This window comes from Pelophylax lessonae (assembly GCF_965119305.1).
Source record: "Pelophylax lessonae genome assembly, chromosome: 3".
NCBI classification, from domain to species: Eukaryota; Metazoa; Chordata; class Amphibia; order Anura; family Ranidae; genus Pelophylax; species Pelophylax lessonae.
This window is the reverse complement of record NC_138770.1, coordinates 246,621,536-246,642,611: the sequence shown is the minus strand read 5'-3', so window position 1 is coordinate 246,642,611 and position 21,076 is coordinate 246,621,536. Positions and strand designations below refer to the sequence as shown.

Sequence of the window (21,076 nt, the reverse complement as noted above, 5' to 3'; positions counted from 1 at the left end):
GCAAAATTTACTAGCCTGCTGCATCATTTCTTTCACTATGATTTTTTGGGGTGTCTTTGAATTCAGCCGTGTGTATGTGAGCAGTGTTTTATAACAAAAATATCTATACATGCCTGCTCTGTGCAATAGTATTGCACAGAGCGCCTGCGATCTTCCTTTTCTTGGGTCCTCGTCGGCGCTCCTGGCCCCACCCCTCTGTTTAGTGCCCCCATGGGAAGCCCCCCGCTCCCTCATAACTTGCTTTGATTAACAGCACTGGAAACCAATGGCTCCGTTGCCCCAGCAAAGCCAGCAAGACCCAAAAGTAAGGGGAGAGAAGAGCTGCAGACATGCACAGTGCTGGAGCGAATCAGGGCTCAAGTGAGTAAAAGGGGGGTTGAGGGGGGATGCAAGGAATGCATATAGGTGAAAAATGTTTAGGCTTTACAACCACTTTGATCACTTCCACACATGTATACTACTCAATACCTGTGGTACTAAAGTAATACATATATATTTTTGAACGAGTGACATTTCTTTTGGCTGTATTCTCTTTCAAAATTGTTTATTTTCTATATATACTACAAAAAATAATAAATCATTTTTTTAAGCAAATATGCCAGTTACATAAAAAAAAGTTCAGATACAAAACATAACAAAAAAATGAAAGAAATATAAAAAAAAATCACTTAACAGTTTTCTGAAGCTGATATTTGACACCTATAGCAAAGTACAAAGTAATATTGTTACCTTGTATTTATTAATGAAGATTTTAACAATTGTTCCACAGTACATTCAACAGGGTCTTCTGTCAGCATGCCTGCAACACAGACTGGGATCTCACAGTCAGGTCCAGGTCATTACACTCAACAGGGGACATATAATGCTCTCTCTTAATACTTAAAGTGGAAGTCCAGTCCAATACTATCTAAGCTTAAACCTGCTCCCACCCCCATTCTAAGCCCTATACTAAGTAGCCTGTAAAGGAAAGATGTGTATACTTACCTATTCCCTGGGCTCTCCGGTCTGGTCACATGATCACCCCAGCAGCTGGCTTTAGTAAAGAGGAGAGATCACCAACAATGCCTGTGTGGTAACATCACCCATAGGCTTAGTTTGGGGCATCTGTTCCTCCTCTACTCTAAAGCTGACGATGGGAGCTGATCAGGTGACTGGACTGGGGCGCCCAGAGAATAGGTAAGTATATACATCTTTCCTCTATAGGCAAGTTAGTATAAGGCTTAGAATGGGAGTGGGAGCAGGTTTAGGTTTAGATAGAATTAGACTGGGCTTCTGCTTTAAATTATGTTATATAATGTGTAATACATACTGTATGCCCTTGGATTGCGAGCATTCGTTCTGGAAGCGTGCTTGTAATCCAAAGCACTTGTATATGAAAAAGCAAATTTCGCCATAAGAAATAATAGAAACTCAGATGATTCGTTCCACAACCATTTATTCATAAGTCCTTCAGTCTATAGTCCATATAAAACGATTATAGCAGTGTGACTTTTAGTCCTCATGCACACTGCAGCTAAAAAAAAAAAGCTGCTTTTTTTTCTCTAGGCATTTGAGCTTTTGTTTCAGCTTGAAAAAGCTTGTGCTTTTTTGTGCTCAAATAGAAGTCGCCTTGAAGTAGTACAGGAAACTTTTCTAAAGTCGGAGCAACTTCAGTAGTGCTAATTAAGACAACTCTCATTGACTAAATGGGATTCTCTTCTCTTTCATACTCAGTTGTGACATGACACTACTCGTATTGCAAGACCTCACTCATTTATCAAGTTTAAATTTATTTAAAAAATGGACTCGCCTTGTAAAACACTCGCAGACCAAGTTACTCACAATCCAAGATTTTACTGTATATCAAACTTGTATAAAACACATACATATATGACTGTCCAGCATGGAAAAGGAATAAACCCATGCATAGTGTTTTGAATACTTTTTCACAATTTGCTGTATATTGAAACAATAGATATGAGCGTCCTTTTGAAATAATGTCAACGCATTTCACATCCAGGGGGCAGCTTCCTTAGGACAGCATATTATGGCATGAATGCAAAAAGAAAGGCAAAAAGTTATGTCAGAGACCCTCTAAACATCTTGCAGTCAGACAAAGGGGGTGCAGGCAACCCCCCAGGACAACAGCAAATGACAATAGGCAAACCACAATATGACCCTATACATTCAAGGCTATATGGTAGAAGAAATGGAAGGTGCAAGGATAGTACCTGAGAGAACAAGCTTAGTATGCCATGGGGCTATAAGTCTGGACCAAACTGGAACAGAGCCAACTCCATATATAAAGAGAGAGTAGAGGAAAAATCACAGTGATAACTGTGATAACCATAGATGCCTAAAAATCCAGGGTCCTAATTAGAGTTGTTAAATCTTCATAAAATTAAAGTGATTGTAAATTCTCGTTTTTTTTTTTTTTGTTTTTTTATATAACAAACATGTTATACTTACTTCCTCTGTGCAGTGGTTTTGCACAGGGCAGCCCCGATCCTCCTCTTCTTAGGTCCCTCTTTGCTGCTACTGGCCCCTCCCTCCTGTTGAGTGCCCCCACAGCAAGCAGCTTGCTATGTGGGCACCCGAGCTGAGCTACAGCTCCGTGTGTCCCTCTCTCTCCTGATTGGCTAACTAACTTTCATTGACAGCAGCGGGAGCCAATGGCACCGCTGCTGTGTCTCGGCCAATCAGAAGGAAGAGTCCCAGACGGCCGAGAGACTCATGGACATCACTGGATAGAAATGAGGCTCAGGTATGTATTAGGGGGTGCTGGGGTGGCTGCTACACACAGAAGGATTTTTATCTTAATGCATAGAATGCATTAAGATACAAAAACCTTCTGACTTTACATCTCCTTTAATCACTTTAAGGTAACTAGTAATATCTGAGATTGCCAGACCAAAGCCGCCACCACCAACAACAAAGCCTCTCTCTATATCCCAAGAGATGAGACCAATATATTGCTTTTTCAGTGCATATCAACCCCTGCAATGATGTCCCAATGTAAAATGGTCCGCTCAAAGCAATGCCAAATGTACTCTATTTCCAAAGTGTACATTTGTTTATTATGTTGAGTATTATATTAATACTTTTTGGCAATTGGTACACACAGCTCTCTAGAAATACAATATTGGACACTTTTTTGGGTAGCTGACAAGCCTGCTAATTTGAGTCTAACGGGAGAACAATGACAATTGTCTGTTTTAAATTACATGTCACAGGATTAATGCATGTTTAAGAGTAATTACAATGATACAATCTATATGATGGTTTGAGTGTTTAGAATTTCCCTGTATTCTTTTTTTCAGGTTTTGGGATTCATGTGTTTAATGGGGAGACACACCCTGCCAATTTTGGTGGCTTTGTTTTTTGGGGATGAGGCAAATGCATTTTTTAGAAATTGTTTTTGTTGATAGTATTAATTTAAAGTTATTTTTTATATTGCATTACGATGGCCTAGCCCATCATTGCTTTTATTTAGCAACAAACTTGTTCTTATCTGATATATATATATATATAGTATCTCACAAAATTGAGTACACCCCTCACAGTTTTATAAATATCTTATTATATCTTTTCATGTGACAACACTGAAGAACAATGAAGAAATGACACTTTGCTTTTACTCCCTGGTGTCATGTGACTCATTAGTGTTATAAGGTCTCAGGAGTGAATGGGGAGCAGGGGAGCAGGTGAGCAGGTGTGTTAAATTTGGTGTTATCGCTCTCACTATCTCATACTGGTCAATGGAAGTTCAGCATGGCACCTCATGGCAAAGAATTTTCTGAGGATCTGAAAAAAGATTTGTTGCTCTACATAAAGGTGGCCTAGGCTATAAGAAGATTGCCAAGACCCTGAAACTGAGCTGCAGCACGGTAGCCAAGACCATACAGCTGTTTAACGGGATAGGTTCCACTCAGGCCTCACCATGGTTGACCAAAGAAGTTGAGTGTATGTGCTCAGCTTTATATCCAGAAGTTATCTTTGGTATATAGACGTATGAGCGCTGCCAGCATTGCTGCAGAGGTTGAAAGGGTGGGGGGGTCAGCCTGTCAGTGCTCAGACCATATGCCGCATACCGCTTCAAATTAGTCTACATGGCTGTCGTCCCAGAAGGAAGCCTCTTCTAAAGATGATGCACAAGAAAGCCCACAAACCGTTTTACTGAAGACAAGCAGACTAAGGACATGGATTACTGGAACCAAGTCCTGTGGTCTGATGAGACCAAGATAAACTTATTTGGTTCAAATGGTGTCAAGCGTGTGTGGCGGCAACCAGGTGAGGAGTACAAAGACAATTGCATCTTGCCTACAGTCAAGCATGTTGGTGGGAGTGTCATGGTCTGGGGCTGCATGAGTGCTGCCGACACTGGGGAGCTACAGTTCATTCAGGGAACCATGAATGCCAACATGTACTGTGACATACTGAAGCAGAGCATGATCCCCTCCCTTCGAAGACTGGGCAACAGGGCAGTATTCCAACATGATAACGACCCCAAACACATCTCCACGACGAACACTGCCTTGCTAAAGAAGCTGAGAGTAAAGGTGATGGACTTGCCAAGCATGTCTCCAGACCTAAACCCTATTGAGCATCTGTGTGGCATCTTTAAATGGAAGGTGGAGGAGTGCAAGGTCTCTAACATCCACCAGCTCCGTGATGTCGTCATGGAGGAGTGGAAGATAACCCCAGTGGCAACCTGTGAATCTCTGGGGAACTCCATGCCTAAGAGGGTTAAAGCAGTGCTGGAAAATCGTGGTGACCACACAAAATATTGACACCTTAGACCCAATTTGGACGTTTACACTTAGGGGTGTACTCACTTTTGATTGCCAGCAGTTTAGACATTATAATTAAGAAGCTTGAAGAGAAAGGGTCTGGGGGGGGCACCCGGAGGAGGAGGTCTGGCAGGGACTCTATGAGCCCGCTCCACTGCAAACATAGGGGAGAAGGCATCCTTTTCCACGCTTCAATAAAATCCACAGGGTGTTTCCCCTCCACCTTTTCAGGGACCCCCACCACCCTCACATTATTCCTGCGGAGGCGATTTTCCATATCCTCCAGTCTAGCTGCATTAGCTGTAGTAATAGTATGAAGAAACTGAACACTGTAATGGCTGCCACTCTTCTTCTATGGTACTGACCCGGCCCTCTAATGCAGCCGTGCGATCCCGCAGCTTCTGCATGTCCTGGCGCACCAGGGACAGTTCTAATTTAATGCCTTGTACCTCCCCGGCTAATCTAGCAATGTTGGCGTTGCCAGTAGTGACCGCTGAAAGGATATCCCGCAAGGTGGGCTCAGAGTCAAGGGCCAGGGTAGGGTAGGTAGGCTGCATCTGCAGCACCGCGCCCGCCTCATGGTAGGCCGAAGGCCCCGACTCCAGCAACAAGGAGGGCCCGCCATCCACAGAATCCCCCGATGCCATGTCCACATCCCCCACATCAGCCAAGCAGGAAGGGAGAGCAGGGTCTTTACCTTGGGGTTTTGCAAACAGGCGCTACGCGGCTTCCCTCTGCTTCTTCTTCGCCGAGCGGGTCGCCGCACCGCCATCTTGGCTGCCAGGATCTGCCACCGACCGAGAGTTCGTGCCGCGCTTGGACATCAGTCTGGATGGAAATGGCTGCACTTAAGGTAAGCAGAAGATGTGTAGAGGGTAGCCCGAAAGTCACAGGTAAATCGAACACAGGATGGCTGAGATATACAGGAGAATGTTGAGGATTCCAGCGGAGCTACTGCAGGACACGTCCGCTCACATCACTCGCCGGCCACGCCCCCGCAGTTTAGACATTAATGGTGTGTTGAGTTATTTTGAGGGGAGAGCAAATTTAGATTGTTTTGCAAGTTGTACACCCACTACTTTACATTGTAGTAATGTGTAAATTCTTCAGTGTTGTCACATGAAAAGATATGATAAAATATTTACAAAAATGTGAGGGGTGTACTCACTTGTTTGAGATACTGTATATATATATATATATATATATATATATATATATATACACAGTATATGTATACACACATATATATATATATATGTGTGTGTATATATATATATATATATATATATATATACATACATATATACATATATATGCTCAAAAAAATTAAAGGAACACTTCTTAATCAGAATGTATCATCAAGTCAATTAAACTCCTGGGATATTGATCTGGTCAGTTAAGTAACAGAAGGGGTTGGTAATCAGTTTAATCTGCTTTTGTGTTAATGAAAAAATCAACAGGGGCACTAGATGGGCAACAATGAGACGACCTTCAAAACAGAATGGTTTTACAGCTGAAGGCCACTGACATTTTTTTCCCTACTCATCTTTTCTGACTGTTTTTCACCAGTTTTGCATTGGGCTTGGGTCATTGTCACTACTGGTAGCATGAGGCGATACCTGGACACAATAGAGGCTGCACAGACATTTCAACTCCTCCAGAATGGCATTTGGTGGGCACTGGTAGGCTGCATTTAGTGGGCACTGGTAATATGCATTTGGTGGGCACCGGTAATCTGCACTTGGTGGGCACTGGTAGGCTGCATTTGGCGTGCTCTGGTAGACTGCATTTGGTGGGCACTGATGAGGCTGCATTTGGTGGGCACTGATGAGGCTGCATCAATGCATTGATCTCTTGTATCATATCCGCTGTCTCTGACCATCTCTTGTATCAAGTCTGCAGTCTCTTACCTTCTCCTGTCTGGGGGCTCTGTCTAACAGACTCTCTAACAGATGCCCTCTCTGTTTCCATTAGAGAGACCCCCCTCCAGTTCCCATTAGAGTACTCTGCTTCTCTTACTGTAATTTGTTTATTGTTAAGAGATTGTGGGAGGGTCCCGGGGTGAGGAAGACTTCTTAGGGGAGCATCTCTGTGTTTGAGCCATTGCCATAGAAACATGTGTAAAGGGGAGGAGTTAGTAAGATGACCACGTCCATGTGGGGGCGCCAGAAAACTTTCTGCACCCAGGAGCCTGTGACCCTAGGATCGGCCTTGCTCCTACCCCAGTCCCAAGAGCATAGAGAAGATTCCAGGAGACAGGCAGTTACTCTAGGAGAGCTGAACAGGACCAAAGAAGGTCCTTAACCCATCAGCAGAACTGGTATCTGCTCCTTTGTACAAGGAGGAACAGGATGAGCACTGCCAGTGCCCTACAAAATGACCTTCAGAAGGCCACTGGTGTGAATGTCTCTGACCAAACAATCAGAAACAGACTTCATGAGGGTGGCCTGAGGGTCTAACATCCTCTAGTGGGCCCTGTGCTCACTGTCCAGCATCTTGAAGCTTGATTGGCATTTGCCATTGAACACCAGAATTGGCAGGTCTGCCACTGGTGCCCTGTGCTTTTCACAGATGAGAGCAGGTTCACCCCGAGCACATGTGACAGACGTGAAAGGGTCTGGAGAAGCCGTGGGAAATGTTATGCTGCCTGTAATATTGTTCAGCATGACCGGTTTGGTGGTAGGTCAGTGATGGTCTGGGGAGTTGGAAGATTAAGGAATTGATACCATTGAATGGCCCCCATGTTTGCCTGACCTAAATCCAATAGAACACCTCTGGGACATTATGTTTTGGTTCATCTGACAGCACCAGGTTGCACCTCAGTCTGTTCAGGAGCCCAGGACACATCTGTCCCCCCAAAAGGAGCATGCCCCGACGTTGTCAGGCATGCATACAAGCATTTGGGGGCCATACAAACCACTGAGTACCATTTTCAGTTGCTGCAATTAAATTTCAGCAAAATGGACTAGCCTGCTGCATCATTTTTTCATTTAGATTTTTGTGGTGTCCTTGAATTCAGCCCTCTGTAGGTTGAATATTTTTAATTTCCAATAAACAATGTGGCATATTTTTATTCCTAACACATTACCCAGTCCATACCAGTATAGATATCCAGCATGATATTTTTTCCCTATTGAAATCTGATGTGTTTTAAAAGCGTTCCCTTAATATTTTTGAGCAGTGCATATATATATATATATATATATATATATGCAGCTTCACACCATCTAACAAGGATTTAGTATGCAACCGGACAAAATTACAGTGTTTGTATGCCAATGCTAGAAGTCTGGCCAAAAATATGGGAGAACTGGAGCTGCTGTATGAGGAGGATTTTGATTTTGTGGGAATTTCAGGGACTTGGTTTGACAGCTCTCATGATTGACTAGCAACCATTCAGGGCTATTCCCTATATTGCAGTGATAGAGAGGGTAAGAAAAAGTGGGAGGGGTATGCCTGTATATCAAGAACAATATCAAGTAAGTATGAGGGACAATATCATGAATGGAGCTAGGGAGGAGGTAGACTCCCTATGGGGAGAGCTTCAAAGGGAAGGTACTATGGGGAAAGTAATATTAGGTGTATGCTATAGACCCCACCAACCAGAGGGAGGAGAGGGAGTCAGACCTCCTATTACAGTTTGGAATGGCAGGATTGGAATGGGTTTTAAATATCAAGATATAGACTCGCCATTTCCTAAATGTTTTGCAGAACATGTTCATGGGTTAGATGGTGAGTGCACCAACAAGAAACAATGAGTTACTAGACCTACTGATTACTAACAATACAGACCAGATCACGGATGTAGAAATACGGGGCAGCTTAGGAAACTAACCATAGGTCAATTAGTATCAGTGAAAGATATAAAACCTCCGCGCTAAGGACTATTTGGATGGGTGGACACTCAGTGTATAAATAATAAATTAATATGTTTGAAATATATATGTGAGGAATATATCTAAAAATAGGCTGCAGCCTCCCTGAATGATAGTCCGAAGACTATACCATAGATGTTAAAGAAAGGAGGGATGATGGCGCTGCCTATATTAAAAATAAATATAAATTGTGGTAAAGTTTTCAGTGGTTGGAGATATAAAGTGCTTACGTGCTATCAAAGATATGTGCAATAGTTTATCTAAAGATCACCAGTACAAAAATATAATCATTGACATCAAACTGGTGCAAATATGCAAGTGCAATATATTAAAGTGCCTCCAAGAGATTTAAAGTGACTGGTGCAGAAATTAATAATATATGTGATGAATAACAAACATAAACAGTAGGCCACAGTTTGCTTTGACCAATAGTGACAATAATAATTCATGCAATAATAAAGTGCTTTGAAGGAAAGTGCTATAGTGTGTGAAAAGCCCCAGTGCTACCATATACGATAGTATAGGGGTAATATAAGGTGCCAACAGTAAACAATCTAAAATATGCACAGCTCAAAAAGTCCAGTATGAAAAAAAGTCTATACCTAGATATATATATATATATATATATATATATATATAGATATATATAGACTTTTTTTCATACTGGACTGGACCAGAGAACCTCTGGGTGAATCTAAGATGGAAAAGGACCTGGGGGTCTTCGTAGACAACAAGCTTAGCAATGACATGCAATGCCAAGCTGCTGCAAGCAAAACCAATAGAATACTGGCATGTATAAAAAAGGGGATTCACTCCAGAGATAAAACAATTTTTCTCCCACTCTACAAGACTCTGGTCCGGCTGCATCTCGAATATGCCATCCGATATTGGGCACCGGTCCTCAGAAAGAATGTGCTGAAATTGGAGAGAGTCCAGAGAAGGGCAATAAAGATAATTAGGGAAATGCAGGACATCAGCTATGAGGAAAGACTACAAGCATTGAACTCTGGAGAAGAGACGCTTGAGAGGGGATATAATATCAATGTACAAATACTGTACTGGTGACCCTAGCATTGGGACCAAACCTTTCAGCGAAAGGGAATTCAATAAAACACGAGACCACACACTAAAATTGGAAGAGAAGCGGTTTAACCTTAAACTGTGTAAAGGGTTCTTTACTGTCAGAGCGGTAAGGATGTGGTATAAGCAGGGAGCATCGATAGTTTCAAAAAACTATTATATGAGCACCTTAAAAACCACAACACACAGGGGTATACAATGTACTGTTAACAGCAAACACACACACACACACACACATCATAGGTTGAACTGGATGGACTGGTGTCTTTTTTCAACCTCACTTACTATATAACTATGTATTGACAGTTATTAATAACCACCCCTGTCTATTTTATCATTTTCATCCAGGTCTTCTAGAATTCACAGACCTGCCCCAATCCATGTCCTTCCTATTACTATATTACCATTAAATGAAATTAATTTGATAATTACATGTACAAACACAATTTTCTGGCTTTATTGTTTATTCTAGTAATCATTTCTCCAAGTTCAGCTACTTTAAATGAAAACATTCTGGGAACATTGTCAGGTATTTTACAAGTACAAAATACCCCTAGCCGGCCTGGAAGGTCTGTGCTTAGGTCTGGTTGTTATTATGATTTATAGATGGTATTGAATCATGAGTCAGTCCTGTAATTGATTGCACGTGTGGAAATAGATGTAAAAAAAAGGAGGTCCCCTGCAGAGTCTTCATGCGTACCTCTGCGCAAAATGTAAGCATACCAAGAGCCAGGAATTTATTTGGAACACATGGTGTATAGCTAATTCTGCGAGATCTTAACTAGTCCATTTCCAAGAATTGTGCAACAATAAAGAAGTCTATATGGAATCTGCAAATGTGATTGGCTGCTGAAGTGATAACATTAAGAATCTATAATTATGTGTGGGGTGATTAGGTTGCCAGTTTCCATGCACAGTATGTTAAAATGGAATCAAGCAACCTGATGAGTCACTGTACCTAATTATGTATTTCTTCATTCTACCTCTGCTGTGTATAGAGGCCAGCTGGTTGACAACACAAATCATTACTGCCATTGGTAACTTAGAGAAAAAAACGTTATATTGCTTGATTGTTTATAATAATATGAGCCAAAACATGGAATAATTTGTTTATCATTTCTTGGAAATACTGTTCTCTAGGTTTTCCTTTTATAAAAATGATGTTAGAAGTTATGACACAGAACTTAACAAAAAAGCTAAAGATTGGACTAAACACCAGAAATATTTGTGTTTTTATTTAGCAAAGCTTTGTGCAACTATGGCTGGTGTATTGTGTGTCTATTGCACTTACATGTCAGTTGCAGGGACATAGGCATGCACACAGGGTGTGCTGGATGTTCCTGGACACACCTTAATCACCATGTATGGTGTCCATTCCCCCTACTTTCTAGCACCTCCTGCCTCCCCCCCCCCCCTGCATTGCTGCCAGCTTCCCTGGTCTACTTTCCTGGCAGGTGATGCGGGGGATGTTTCAAGATGGAGAGCGGGGGAAGGGGTAAATATTTAATTTGCCGGCCCCTTCCTTTTCTGAATGAACACAGTCAGTGAATTTACACCGATCGCTCCTGTGTTCATTCTTAACTGAAGCATAGAAAACTATGCTTTAGTTTGTGAATGAACAGGAAGCTGCAGAGAAAGGGACTGGATGATCTCTGTCCTCAGTCTCTTTCTCTGTCTCAAAAGTGAGACATCAGAGGTCTGGACCCTTGATATTTCACCAAAGCCCCCCAACAGGGTTCCTAAAAAAATGTTTTGAAATTATAAAAAATAATATTTAAAAAAATAATTAAAAATAGGTTGGACTGCTCCACATGGCTGGTGGATCTGGGCGCTCCGGGGGGGGGGGGGGGGGGGGTACGTGCACCTGGGGCGTCTCCCCCCACACCTTTCCTCTTTTCCCCTCCGCCTTTGTTCACTCTCTCTGTCCCTTTTGGACCTTCTCCCCCATCCGCTTCACCACCCGGTCCTCTCACTCTCCCCCTTTTTTTTTTTTCTCCCTTTCTTCCCTTCTTGTTCTTCTTTTTCCCTTGCCCTGCTGGTTCTGATGTGTTGGAGAGCCCGACTGTGATCGACCCTATGGGCGGGTCGGGCTGCTCCACTCCTATATAAGTATGGCTATTGGTACTCTGATTGTTACTCTAATGGGCACTACAAGTGTCCCATGTTATGGTCTTTTCTACTTGACTTGTCAGTATACAACATGTTGCTGGTACATATTTGTAAACTAAAAAAAAAAAAAAAATGTTTGTGTTATATTTTCATGCGCTCATTAGAGCAAATGTTTGTAAACTTCCCTTTTTCTTACTCTTTAATAAACTATTTTGATGGAAAAAAAAATAATTAAAAAAAATAAAATTGTAAAAAGTAATAAAAAAAATAAAAACAGAAAACTACTGGCACCCTCCACTGCCCTACTGACACCAGTCTTTTCTCTACTGCCACTGCCTACTGCTCGGCTGATATACATGCATGTGTGTTTGCGCTCTGGGGTGCACATCCTAATGCAATAGGCTGTGCACACCAATGTGAAGGTATAAAATAATTTGGTAAATACCCATCATAAATTAGCAAATGTATTTTTGAAATCTGGGTCAGCTTTGTCTGGTCATAATATAGCAGTAACTTAGGTAATAAGTGACTGATACAGATGACCTCTTCCTAGTTAACATCCATCTGCTGTGCAGTGGAGATTGGAGGTTGAAGTAGGTAGGGCACGCACAGCATAGTAATACAGAGAAACTATAATATGATCTCCCAGAAAGGGTCCACTCATGTATAAATGAACTGCAACGTACCGCAAAGCACAAAAATGGTGAAGGCTACTTTTTTGTTTTTTTACAGCGTACCTGTGGGATGGTGTTTTCCAGTGCACACACAATATGGGGGTGCGATGGAATCATATTGCTTCTTTATTTTACATTTAACTATAGTTTCCACATATGTTAATTCTCGCAGATGCATGGGACAAGTGATGTATTTTGCTCTGGAACAGGAATCTCATGTGCTGTGTTCATTTCTTGTGGTTACATGAATTGTATGCTTTGCTGAAGGATGTAATAAAAAGCATACATTTCAAAAAAGAAGGTGTATTGGCCTGCCATTCAAAATTACCTAACCCATTGTGCATGATACCACTTTGCAGGTGGTACGAATGGGCACTAAGATGATTGAAACCGTAAGAAATGTTACCCTTTTTTAAACTGTTGTTAGTGGGTTTTTTTTTTTTTTTTTTTACTGTAATACTGTGGAATTGCTTCTGAAATATGGTCAAAGCATCACAAGAAGTCTTTTTATACAATGACTCTTTGCCTAAACGTTCTTCTCCCAAGTGGTAATTGTTGATTAAAATTAAATTTTGAAACTTTTTAGTATTGCGAAATGCATGTACACTGCAAGCATATTCAATATCTGCTTTATCAACTTGGATTATGGCGTCATGCCACAACAAATACTGAGCAGTGTTACTATTCCCATAAGTACAATAATAATAATTTCCAGAAATCTTTGCATTACCCAATTCTGTATTCTGGCGTCAATGACAAATGACTTCCACTATGCCAGAGGTTATGAAGTATAAAAGCTTTATATACAGGAAGTAGTTTAGATGTGGTTACCCATGAAATTACAATTATTTAGAACTATGCGCAATTAGTATTATTGCTATAGCATCATATAATTTCCAAGCTGCACACATTGAATAGCTTTCCTTTATTGTCATTTGATAGAAGTGGTCTTTGTGCCTGTGTTCCTGTTAAATGTCCTGATAAAATGTTGGGAGGAATCTTAAGAGGCACAAATTGTGAAGTTTAGGCAGTTAAAAAAAAAATAAAGTCCATACATATCCTTTCAATACTACATATATATATATATATATATATATATATATATATATATGAATACTATATCCTTCCAAACTAATTACCTTTTTTTTAATATTTTTATTATTATGACTAATTTTAATTTATTAACTTTATTAAATATCACAATAAGCAGATATCTAGTATAAATAAGCCCAAAAATGTAGGTGAAACACAACTTGAACTGTGTTCAATGCAAAGAGATTTGCAGACTGTATTACCAATTCATACATTTTTTAGTTATAAACTCCATATTTATCAGCGTATAACAAGTATTTTTCCTCCCTAATAACAGAGTGAAAATATTGCGCGTTATGCGCCGATATGCCTTGGAGGGCAAGGGGGGGGGGGGTGGCGAGTGCCGCCAAGTTACACAGTGTGGGGATATCCCGTTTACTCGGCTGCCACTGTTATACAAAGTCCTGCCTCCTGGACGGGCTCCTATGATAGACAACACACTGATCCAATGCCGGGACATGTGACGTCTATAATAGGAGCCGGCCCAGGAGGCGAGACTTCGTTTAACAGCAACAGCAGAGTAAGCGGGATATCCCCTGCTCTGTCTAATCCGGCACCTCTAATCTCCTGCCATGGGCAATAGGGAGGCTGCAGATAGGCACTGATCACGCTGCATTGATGGGCAATGGAGAGGCTGCATTGATGGGCACTGATCAGGCTGCATTGATGGGGCACTGGTAAGGCTGCATTGATGGGCACTGACCCTTATTTTGTTTCAAAGTTCTTTATTTAAAATGTAAGTTTTTTCCCTAAAACTTCACTCTTACAATTAGGGTGCGTGTTATACGCCAATAAATACTGTATATTGATTGTTAAGTGTGAAGGTCTGTGTTCATTATAGCCAACTAAATATTTTCAGTTGTACTAAGAACTCTACTCTTGGGTAGGCTGGGGGTACAACTCCACCCACACCTCACATTCGAGGGGTGTGAGTGTACTGGTGCACAGGTCCTGGGATTTCCAGGAGTTGCATACACATGTAGACCCGGAAGGGAGATATGTGTTTTTGTACTGTAAATTGTTTATTATGACTTATATACTGGCGATGCTATATACTCCTCCTCCATTTTCTTCAGTAGTGCTGGGGGAATTGATAGCCTATATCTTTACAAAGCCAGATGTCAGATTTGTTTTGGGTGATTTTAATGGGGTTATAGACCCTAAATTAGATAGACATCCCCCTGTCTCAGCTACATCCTTGACCAGGGGTATGGCCCTTTCGCATTTTATGCTAGCGGTGGGCTGGGTGGATTCTTGGCGTACAAAATGTTCTAATATTAAACAATTTTCATGTTTTTCTAAAACACATGCCTCTCTCTCGCGCACAGATCTGTGTCTGGGCTCTGGGTCTGCTTTGGCCCAGGTACGTGGCGTGGAATATGCACAGAGAGAGGTCTCTGATCACTCTCTGGTGGTGATGGGTGTAATGGCCAGAGCTTCCATCAATTTATTTAATGTCCCGTGGTGAATGAAGCCTTTTGGTTAAACTTGATACCATCTAGTGCAGCCATCTCTTTCCAAATTGAACATTTTTTTTAGATAATGACTCCTATGAGGATGCATTGATTAGATGGGATGCCTTTAAATTCTTTTATTTCTGTTATAAATCAAATTAAATCCTGCATGAGGGAGTTGGAGCCCTTCGGTTCCAGCTATTGGAGCTTTGACACTTCAGAATGGTAAAATGGTTAATTCCCAGGAGGAGATTTTGCTGGAATTGGTTAGATTTTATACAGATTTGTATGCATCTCGGGCGACTTATTCTTCCGAAGAATTACATACTTATCTAAGAAATATTACCCTCCCTCAGCTTACGGATACTCAAAGGTCGCAATTGGAGGCCCCACTTTCATTGGAAGAACTGCGGGAGGAGATAGGTCTGTTTCCCAAATCCAAGGCCCCGGGGGATGACGGGATACCGATGGAGGTACAGTAAACCCCCGCTCCATCGCGGTTCAGTTTTTGCGGTCCCGGTATATTGCGTGTTTTATTTTGTAATGTTATTTTACTATATAAATCATTAAAAATTAAATATTTTTGTGTTTTCCATAGCTCTTGCTATGTCTCTCAGTATCTTTTATGTGTTTAAATGAGTTTCTATTGTTTTAAAAGTGTGTTTAAAGACCTTAAAATGCTTTTACACGTACAGTGACAGTAAAAAAAACATGCCTACAATGCATTTTAATAGGGTTTTTCTATTTCGCGGATTTTCACTTTTCGCGGCTGGGTCCGGAACGTAATGGAGGGGGGTTCACTGTATATCAAAACTACTCAGAAATATTGTTACCCAAAATGTTAGAGGTATTCAATGAGGCAAGGGTTAGACAGAGGTTGCCCAAAACCATGACTAAAGCCAGCATAGTATTGATACTTAAGCCGGATAAACCGGTGACTGAACCAAATTCATACCGCCATATGTCACTTTTGCAGACTGACGTCAGACTTCTGGCAAAGTTATGGACAGAATATTGATAAAGTGGTGAGCTCCATAATACATGAGGACCAGGCAGGATTTATGCCCAATAAATCTACATCAGTGAACTTGAGGAGGTTATATGTTGATATGCAGACTCCAACTGACAATGGGGGACGGAGGGTATTACTGTCATTAGATGCCAACAAGGCATTTGACAGTGTGGAGTGGGAATATCTGTAGGCCGTCCTGTGGGGATATGGGTTTGGCCCCGGGTTTATTTCCTGGATAAGGGTACTGTATAATGCCCCTCGTGCGTCTATTAGGGAAGGGGAAAGGCAATCTGCTGGGTTCCAATTGGAGAGGGGAACCAGATAGGGATGTCCCCTCTCCCCATTGTTATTTGCCCTGGCAATTGAGACATTGGCGGTGTGTATTCGAAATAATGAGCATATTGTGGGGTTTAAGTACGGTTCTTTACAGGAAAAGATCCTACTATATGCGGATTATATGCTTCTGCTTCTGGGGGACTCTGATTCCTCACTCAGGGAAACAATGGTGACTATTACTGAAATTGGGACTATCAATTGGATGAAATCTGCTCTGATGCCCCTAGATGGGGTGGTGGGTCTGTTGGTGAGTAGTTTTTATCCAGTTCTGGTAGTGGCCTCATTTAAGTACCTGGGGCTGGTGATTTCGCCAGCCCTGTTGGATTTCTGTAGACTTAATGCACTACTACTCAAAGATCAGGCTAAGATCTGGAGGAAGTTATGGCTATCTGTTGCTGGACGTGTTAGTCTGGTTAAAATGATTCTCATACCTCAATTACTTTATTGTCTGAATAATTCCCCAGTGGTGACTCCACTGCCGAGTTTTCGGATGATAAATTCAATTTTTAGGGATCTAATTTGAAAGGGAAGCACTGCCAGGATAAGGCTGGAACAACTTCTGAAGCTTAAGGAGGGGGGAGGGCTCACCCTCCCGAACCCCTGGCTGTATTATATAGCTTCACAGTTGCAGCATCTGGTGGGGGGACTGGCGGATGGACCGATGGCCTCATCATTACGCGTTATGCTTCAATATAGTGGTGCAAAGTCTTTGGCGGAGGGCCTGGAGGTGCAATTATTTACCAAGTCTAATAAATAATTTCCTACGTATAGACTGGTCCAAAAAATATGGGATAAAACCAAGCAGTTACAAGGTGTGTCTGGGTTCACAAAATATAGCCCGATATGGAATAATTATTCCTACCCTTAACTTTTAAAATTACAATGTGCAGCCCAGTGGAGGGCTGTGGGGGTGACACACCTCTTTCATATTTTTGAAGGCGGCAAATGTTTGTCATTTGCTCAATTGCAGGCTAAATGTAATATTCCACTAAATATGAAATTCCCTTATCTTCAATTACAGCATTCTATAAGAGCCCAGACAGCACTGTAGGGTATTGAACTCTCCCCAACTCCTGTATTTTCCCTTATGCAACACACGGCTATAACTAAAGGATTTATTTCGGGCTGCTATGTGTTTCGTTTGGGGATGTACTTAGAGAAATTTCCTAGTAATGCCCATGAAAAATTGGCGAGGGATGTGGGAGAAATATCTGGGGAACAATGGGAGGGGGCATTGGAGGCTGTCATGACTTTCTCATTGAATGCCTCTCAGAGAGTCTCCCAACTATATATGCTTCTCAGAGTTCACTATACTCCGCTTAAATTACATCTGATGGACGTGAGGCCAGATGCATTATGTGGTAAATGCAGGGGGGAGACGGGTATCCTTATCCATTTGTTGTGGTGATGCCCCAAATTGCACCGATATTGGTCCAAGGTTGTGACCACAGTAAACACTGCTTTAGGTGTAGTGGTCCCTTTGGATCCTAGACAATGCTTGTTGGGCATAATTGATACGGTCACCCAGGACAAATGAGAGCCTTGTTTAAGGCACGTAGACTTTTGTTAGTAAACTGGACTGCATCTGAACCTCCCACTCATGAGATGTGGCTTGAACAGTTTGGTAATACATTGCGCATTGAAAAATGTATATATCAACATAGGGGCTCCCCTTACCAATTTGAGAAGGTGTGGGGTAGATGGTTGGCTACTCCGGGCCTGGCCCCTGCGAACTTGGTACTGGATAGATTGCTGCGCTGATTCAGAGCAATAAGGCAAGGAGGCTGTCTCTAGTGTGGTAATGCTCCGTGATAGTCATTGGTTTGTTGGAGCTGGGGAGATGATACAGAAAGCTGCAGAGATTCAAGCTCTGATTTAATCTTTTGACTGTATAAATGTGTCTAAAAAAAAAAAAATCACAAATAGTTTTGAAGAAAACAACGGGTCACATGCATGTATTTTTTCATTTTACCTGGAGCCATAGGGGTTGATATACTAAAGACAAATAGACTGTGCACTTTGCCAGTACAGTTGCACTCAATCTCCCCAGAGCTTAGTAAATGTGGTGGAGCTCTGCGAATTTCCTTATCCATTCATGTGCAAGCAAAAGGGCTGGTTTTGTTTTTTGTTTTCTTGCACCCAATTGGGTATTCTTTACAAAGCGAAGCTTCACCGCCTTCACTAAGCTCTGTGGAATATTAATGCAACTGCACAGTCTATTTGACTTTAATAAATCAACCCCTAAAACTTTTTTTTTAATTAAACCTAAGTTACAATTTAAAAATTGTTTATTTGATGTAGAAGAATTAGCATGGTAGAGGTGCTTTGAGTTGACCCATCCATGAGATGTCTGTCCAGGGTCCACCAATCTCTTGAAATGTAGAGTGATTTGTCTTCTGTCACATCAGTTCCTGTAGGTGGACATTAGCAAATCTTGAATAGCAGTAAACTAGACCCATGAACAGTTAGCCTACTAATATCACATATGGTCTGGACAGAAAGAAAGAGCAAAATACCACCTACAGTTCCTCTGTTTATGGCTGGTGGAGTCTCCAGTTACTGACTAGTATGGCCAAATCATCATTTTAATTATGTAGGTAAATATAATTTACCAATGTCCCGAGGCTGGCCTGATATAGAACCTATGTATATCATTTGTGTCCATAAAACAAGAGTTGATTTAGTCAACTTATTATAAAAACAATAATTATTTCAGTGTATGAGCATATTTGCAACAATATATTTACATTTGGAAATCTGTTGTTTCCCTCTAGATACATTTAAAAGCTGTGTGGCAAAGCTGTTTTTTAGCTGTCCTATGAAGGGTCATTACTGCCTTTACAGTAAATCCAGTTTTGTCTTGATCAGTCGACATCCACAGATTTGGATCCACATTATGTTTCTCTTTCAGCAGGTGAGTGAACATCAGTACTGTAGGTACACTGCGAAGGGGAATTCTCACTCATGATACCTATACTAGTAGTCATATGTCAGTTTCTGTTAAAGTCCTAATAGGTAAAATAAAGCTATAATTGTATCTGTAAATGGTTCTAATTATTCAGGTCATTTTACAGTTTATCTAGTAGTTGTTTGTTACATTCAGCTGGACCTGTTCTGTAATAATAAAGAGGTTTAGTAGGTTGTCCAAACCACTTCTTCAGAAGACCTGCCTTCAATAACCTACAAAACTTTCTCAACATTACAGTACAAGTCCAGTTGATTGGAACTAAATACTACTAGACAAAGCTATAGCTGTGTTCAAGTATTTGCTACCTTTAAAGACTCCTATAATTTTCAGTATAATTTATTTAATGACAAGATAATGGCAAATATTAATTCCCATGTTCTGTATATTTATTTATTAATAAAACTGTATGTACCAACAAACAGTGGAGTCAAGCAGAAGGATACTTTCCAATTTGTTATTTATTTTGAGATTTGGATGTTTATTTGCAGAAAAATGAATTTTACTAGATAAGTAAACTTACTGTAAAAAAAGTAGCCAGTGGAGACATTATGTCTTGACAGCTAAATCCTAAATAAACTAACAAAATGTATCTAGTCTAGAATCACTTGTCATTTGCAGCAGTGCATTAGTTTCAAATTTTATATTTAAAATGAAAGACCATACCACTCAACCTCTTCAGTAAGATGCAGAAAACCCAAGCTTTTCAATTCCTAAGTCTCTGTAAAAAACTAGTTCACATTTGGGAGAAAATATCAAATAACAAAACAATATTTTAAAGACAGAAAGCAAGAAGATTAAGACCAAAATAAAAAAGACCAGAAGAATTTGAAGCTCTTTTTCAGACTCCTAGGCCACTGTAGAGGACTAGTAAATTACCCTAAGGGGCCCTTTACTGGATCAAATATTGAGGAATATACTAACAGTAATTTAAGGGGTATTTTTTTATAAAGAAGTGAATGTGACATTTGACAAACATTCACTGTAAGTGTATCTTCCAGGTGCATATGTTTTAAATTACACTAAATGATTCACTTGCAGTGAATATATTTTGTGGATGCTTCCTAACTAATAAACAAAAAGAATAGTTTAGTTACAACAATCTAAAGAATTAAAGTGTATGCTACTCATTTTTGTGTTATATGTGCTTTATATGTGTTCACATCAGAGGCGTCACAAGGGGGGTGCGGGGGGGGGGGGGCGGTCCGCACCAGGGTGTCCACCGGGTGGAGGGTGACACCGCTCTGCCTCTCTTTCTTCCTCATCTAACTGTGCGGGCCGGCATCGCATCGCCGCTGCGCCGCATACTAGTACTGTGTCAGCGATGTCAGTGTCACTCAGACTGTCTGCTGCCAGCCAGTGCCTAGGCTGGACTTCTTTGCTCCTCCTCTCTCTGGGCCGGGCCGCACGCCCTGAGCCTCCCCTCCCTCACTCCCTGCACTCACGTTCAGGCAGGCGGGCGGGGGCGGAGCCAGTCGCGGTGACGTCAACGCTAGGGAGAGGAGACAGGTGAGTAATGAGGTGCGGGCGGCCGGGCCGGGTGAAGTTGAACTTCAGATCATAGTGCAATTAAATTGTCAGTGTCCCTTATTAATGCACAGTGACAGTACAACCGCTCAGCAAACTCTTCTCTCTGCAGGCTGCAGCCTACTTTTGGCAATGGTCCCCAGAAGTCCAGCCTGGACTTGGCCCACCAAAGACTGATTTTTC

The 21,076-nt window shown here is 41.3% G+C and overlaps 1 protein-coding gene across 2 annotated transcripts in view; it reads left to right on the top strand.

Moving 5' to 3' along the window:
• The window catches only part of VEPH1 (ventricular zone expressed PH domain containing 1), a 761,239-nt gene that overhangs the window by 520,040 nt on the left and 220,123 nt on the right, over positions 1-21,076 (top strand). For both annotated transcript variants that reach the window (XM_082249205.1, XM_082249204.1), the window contains exon 10: positions 19,176-19,315. In XM_082249205.1, coding sequence (XP_082105331.1) covers positions 19,176-19,315 — 140 coding nt within the window. The remainder of the gene's footprint in view (positions 1-19,175; positions 19,316-21,076) is intronic.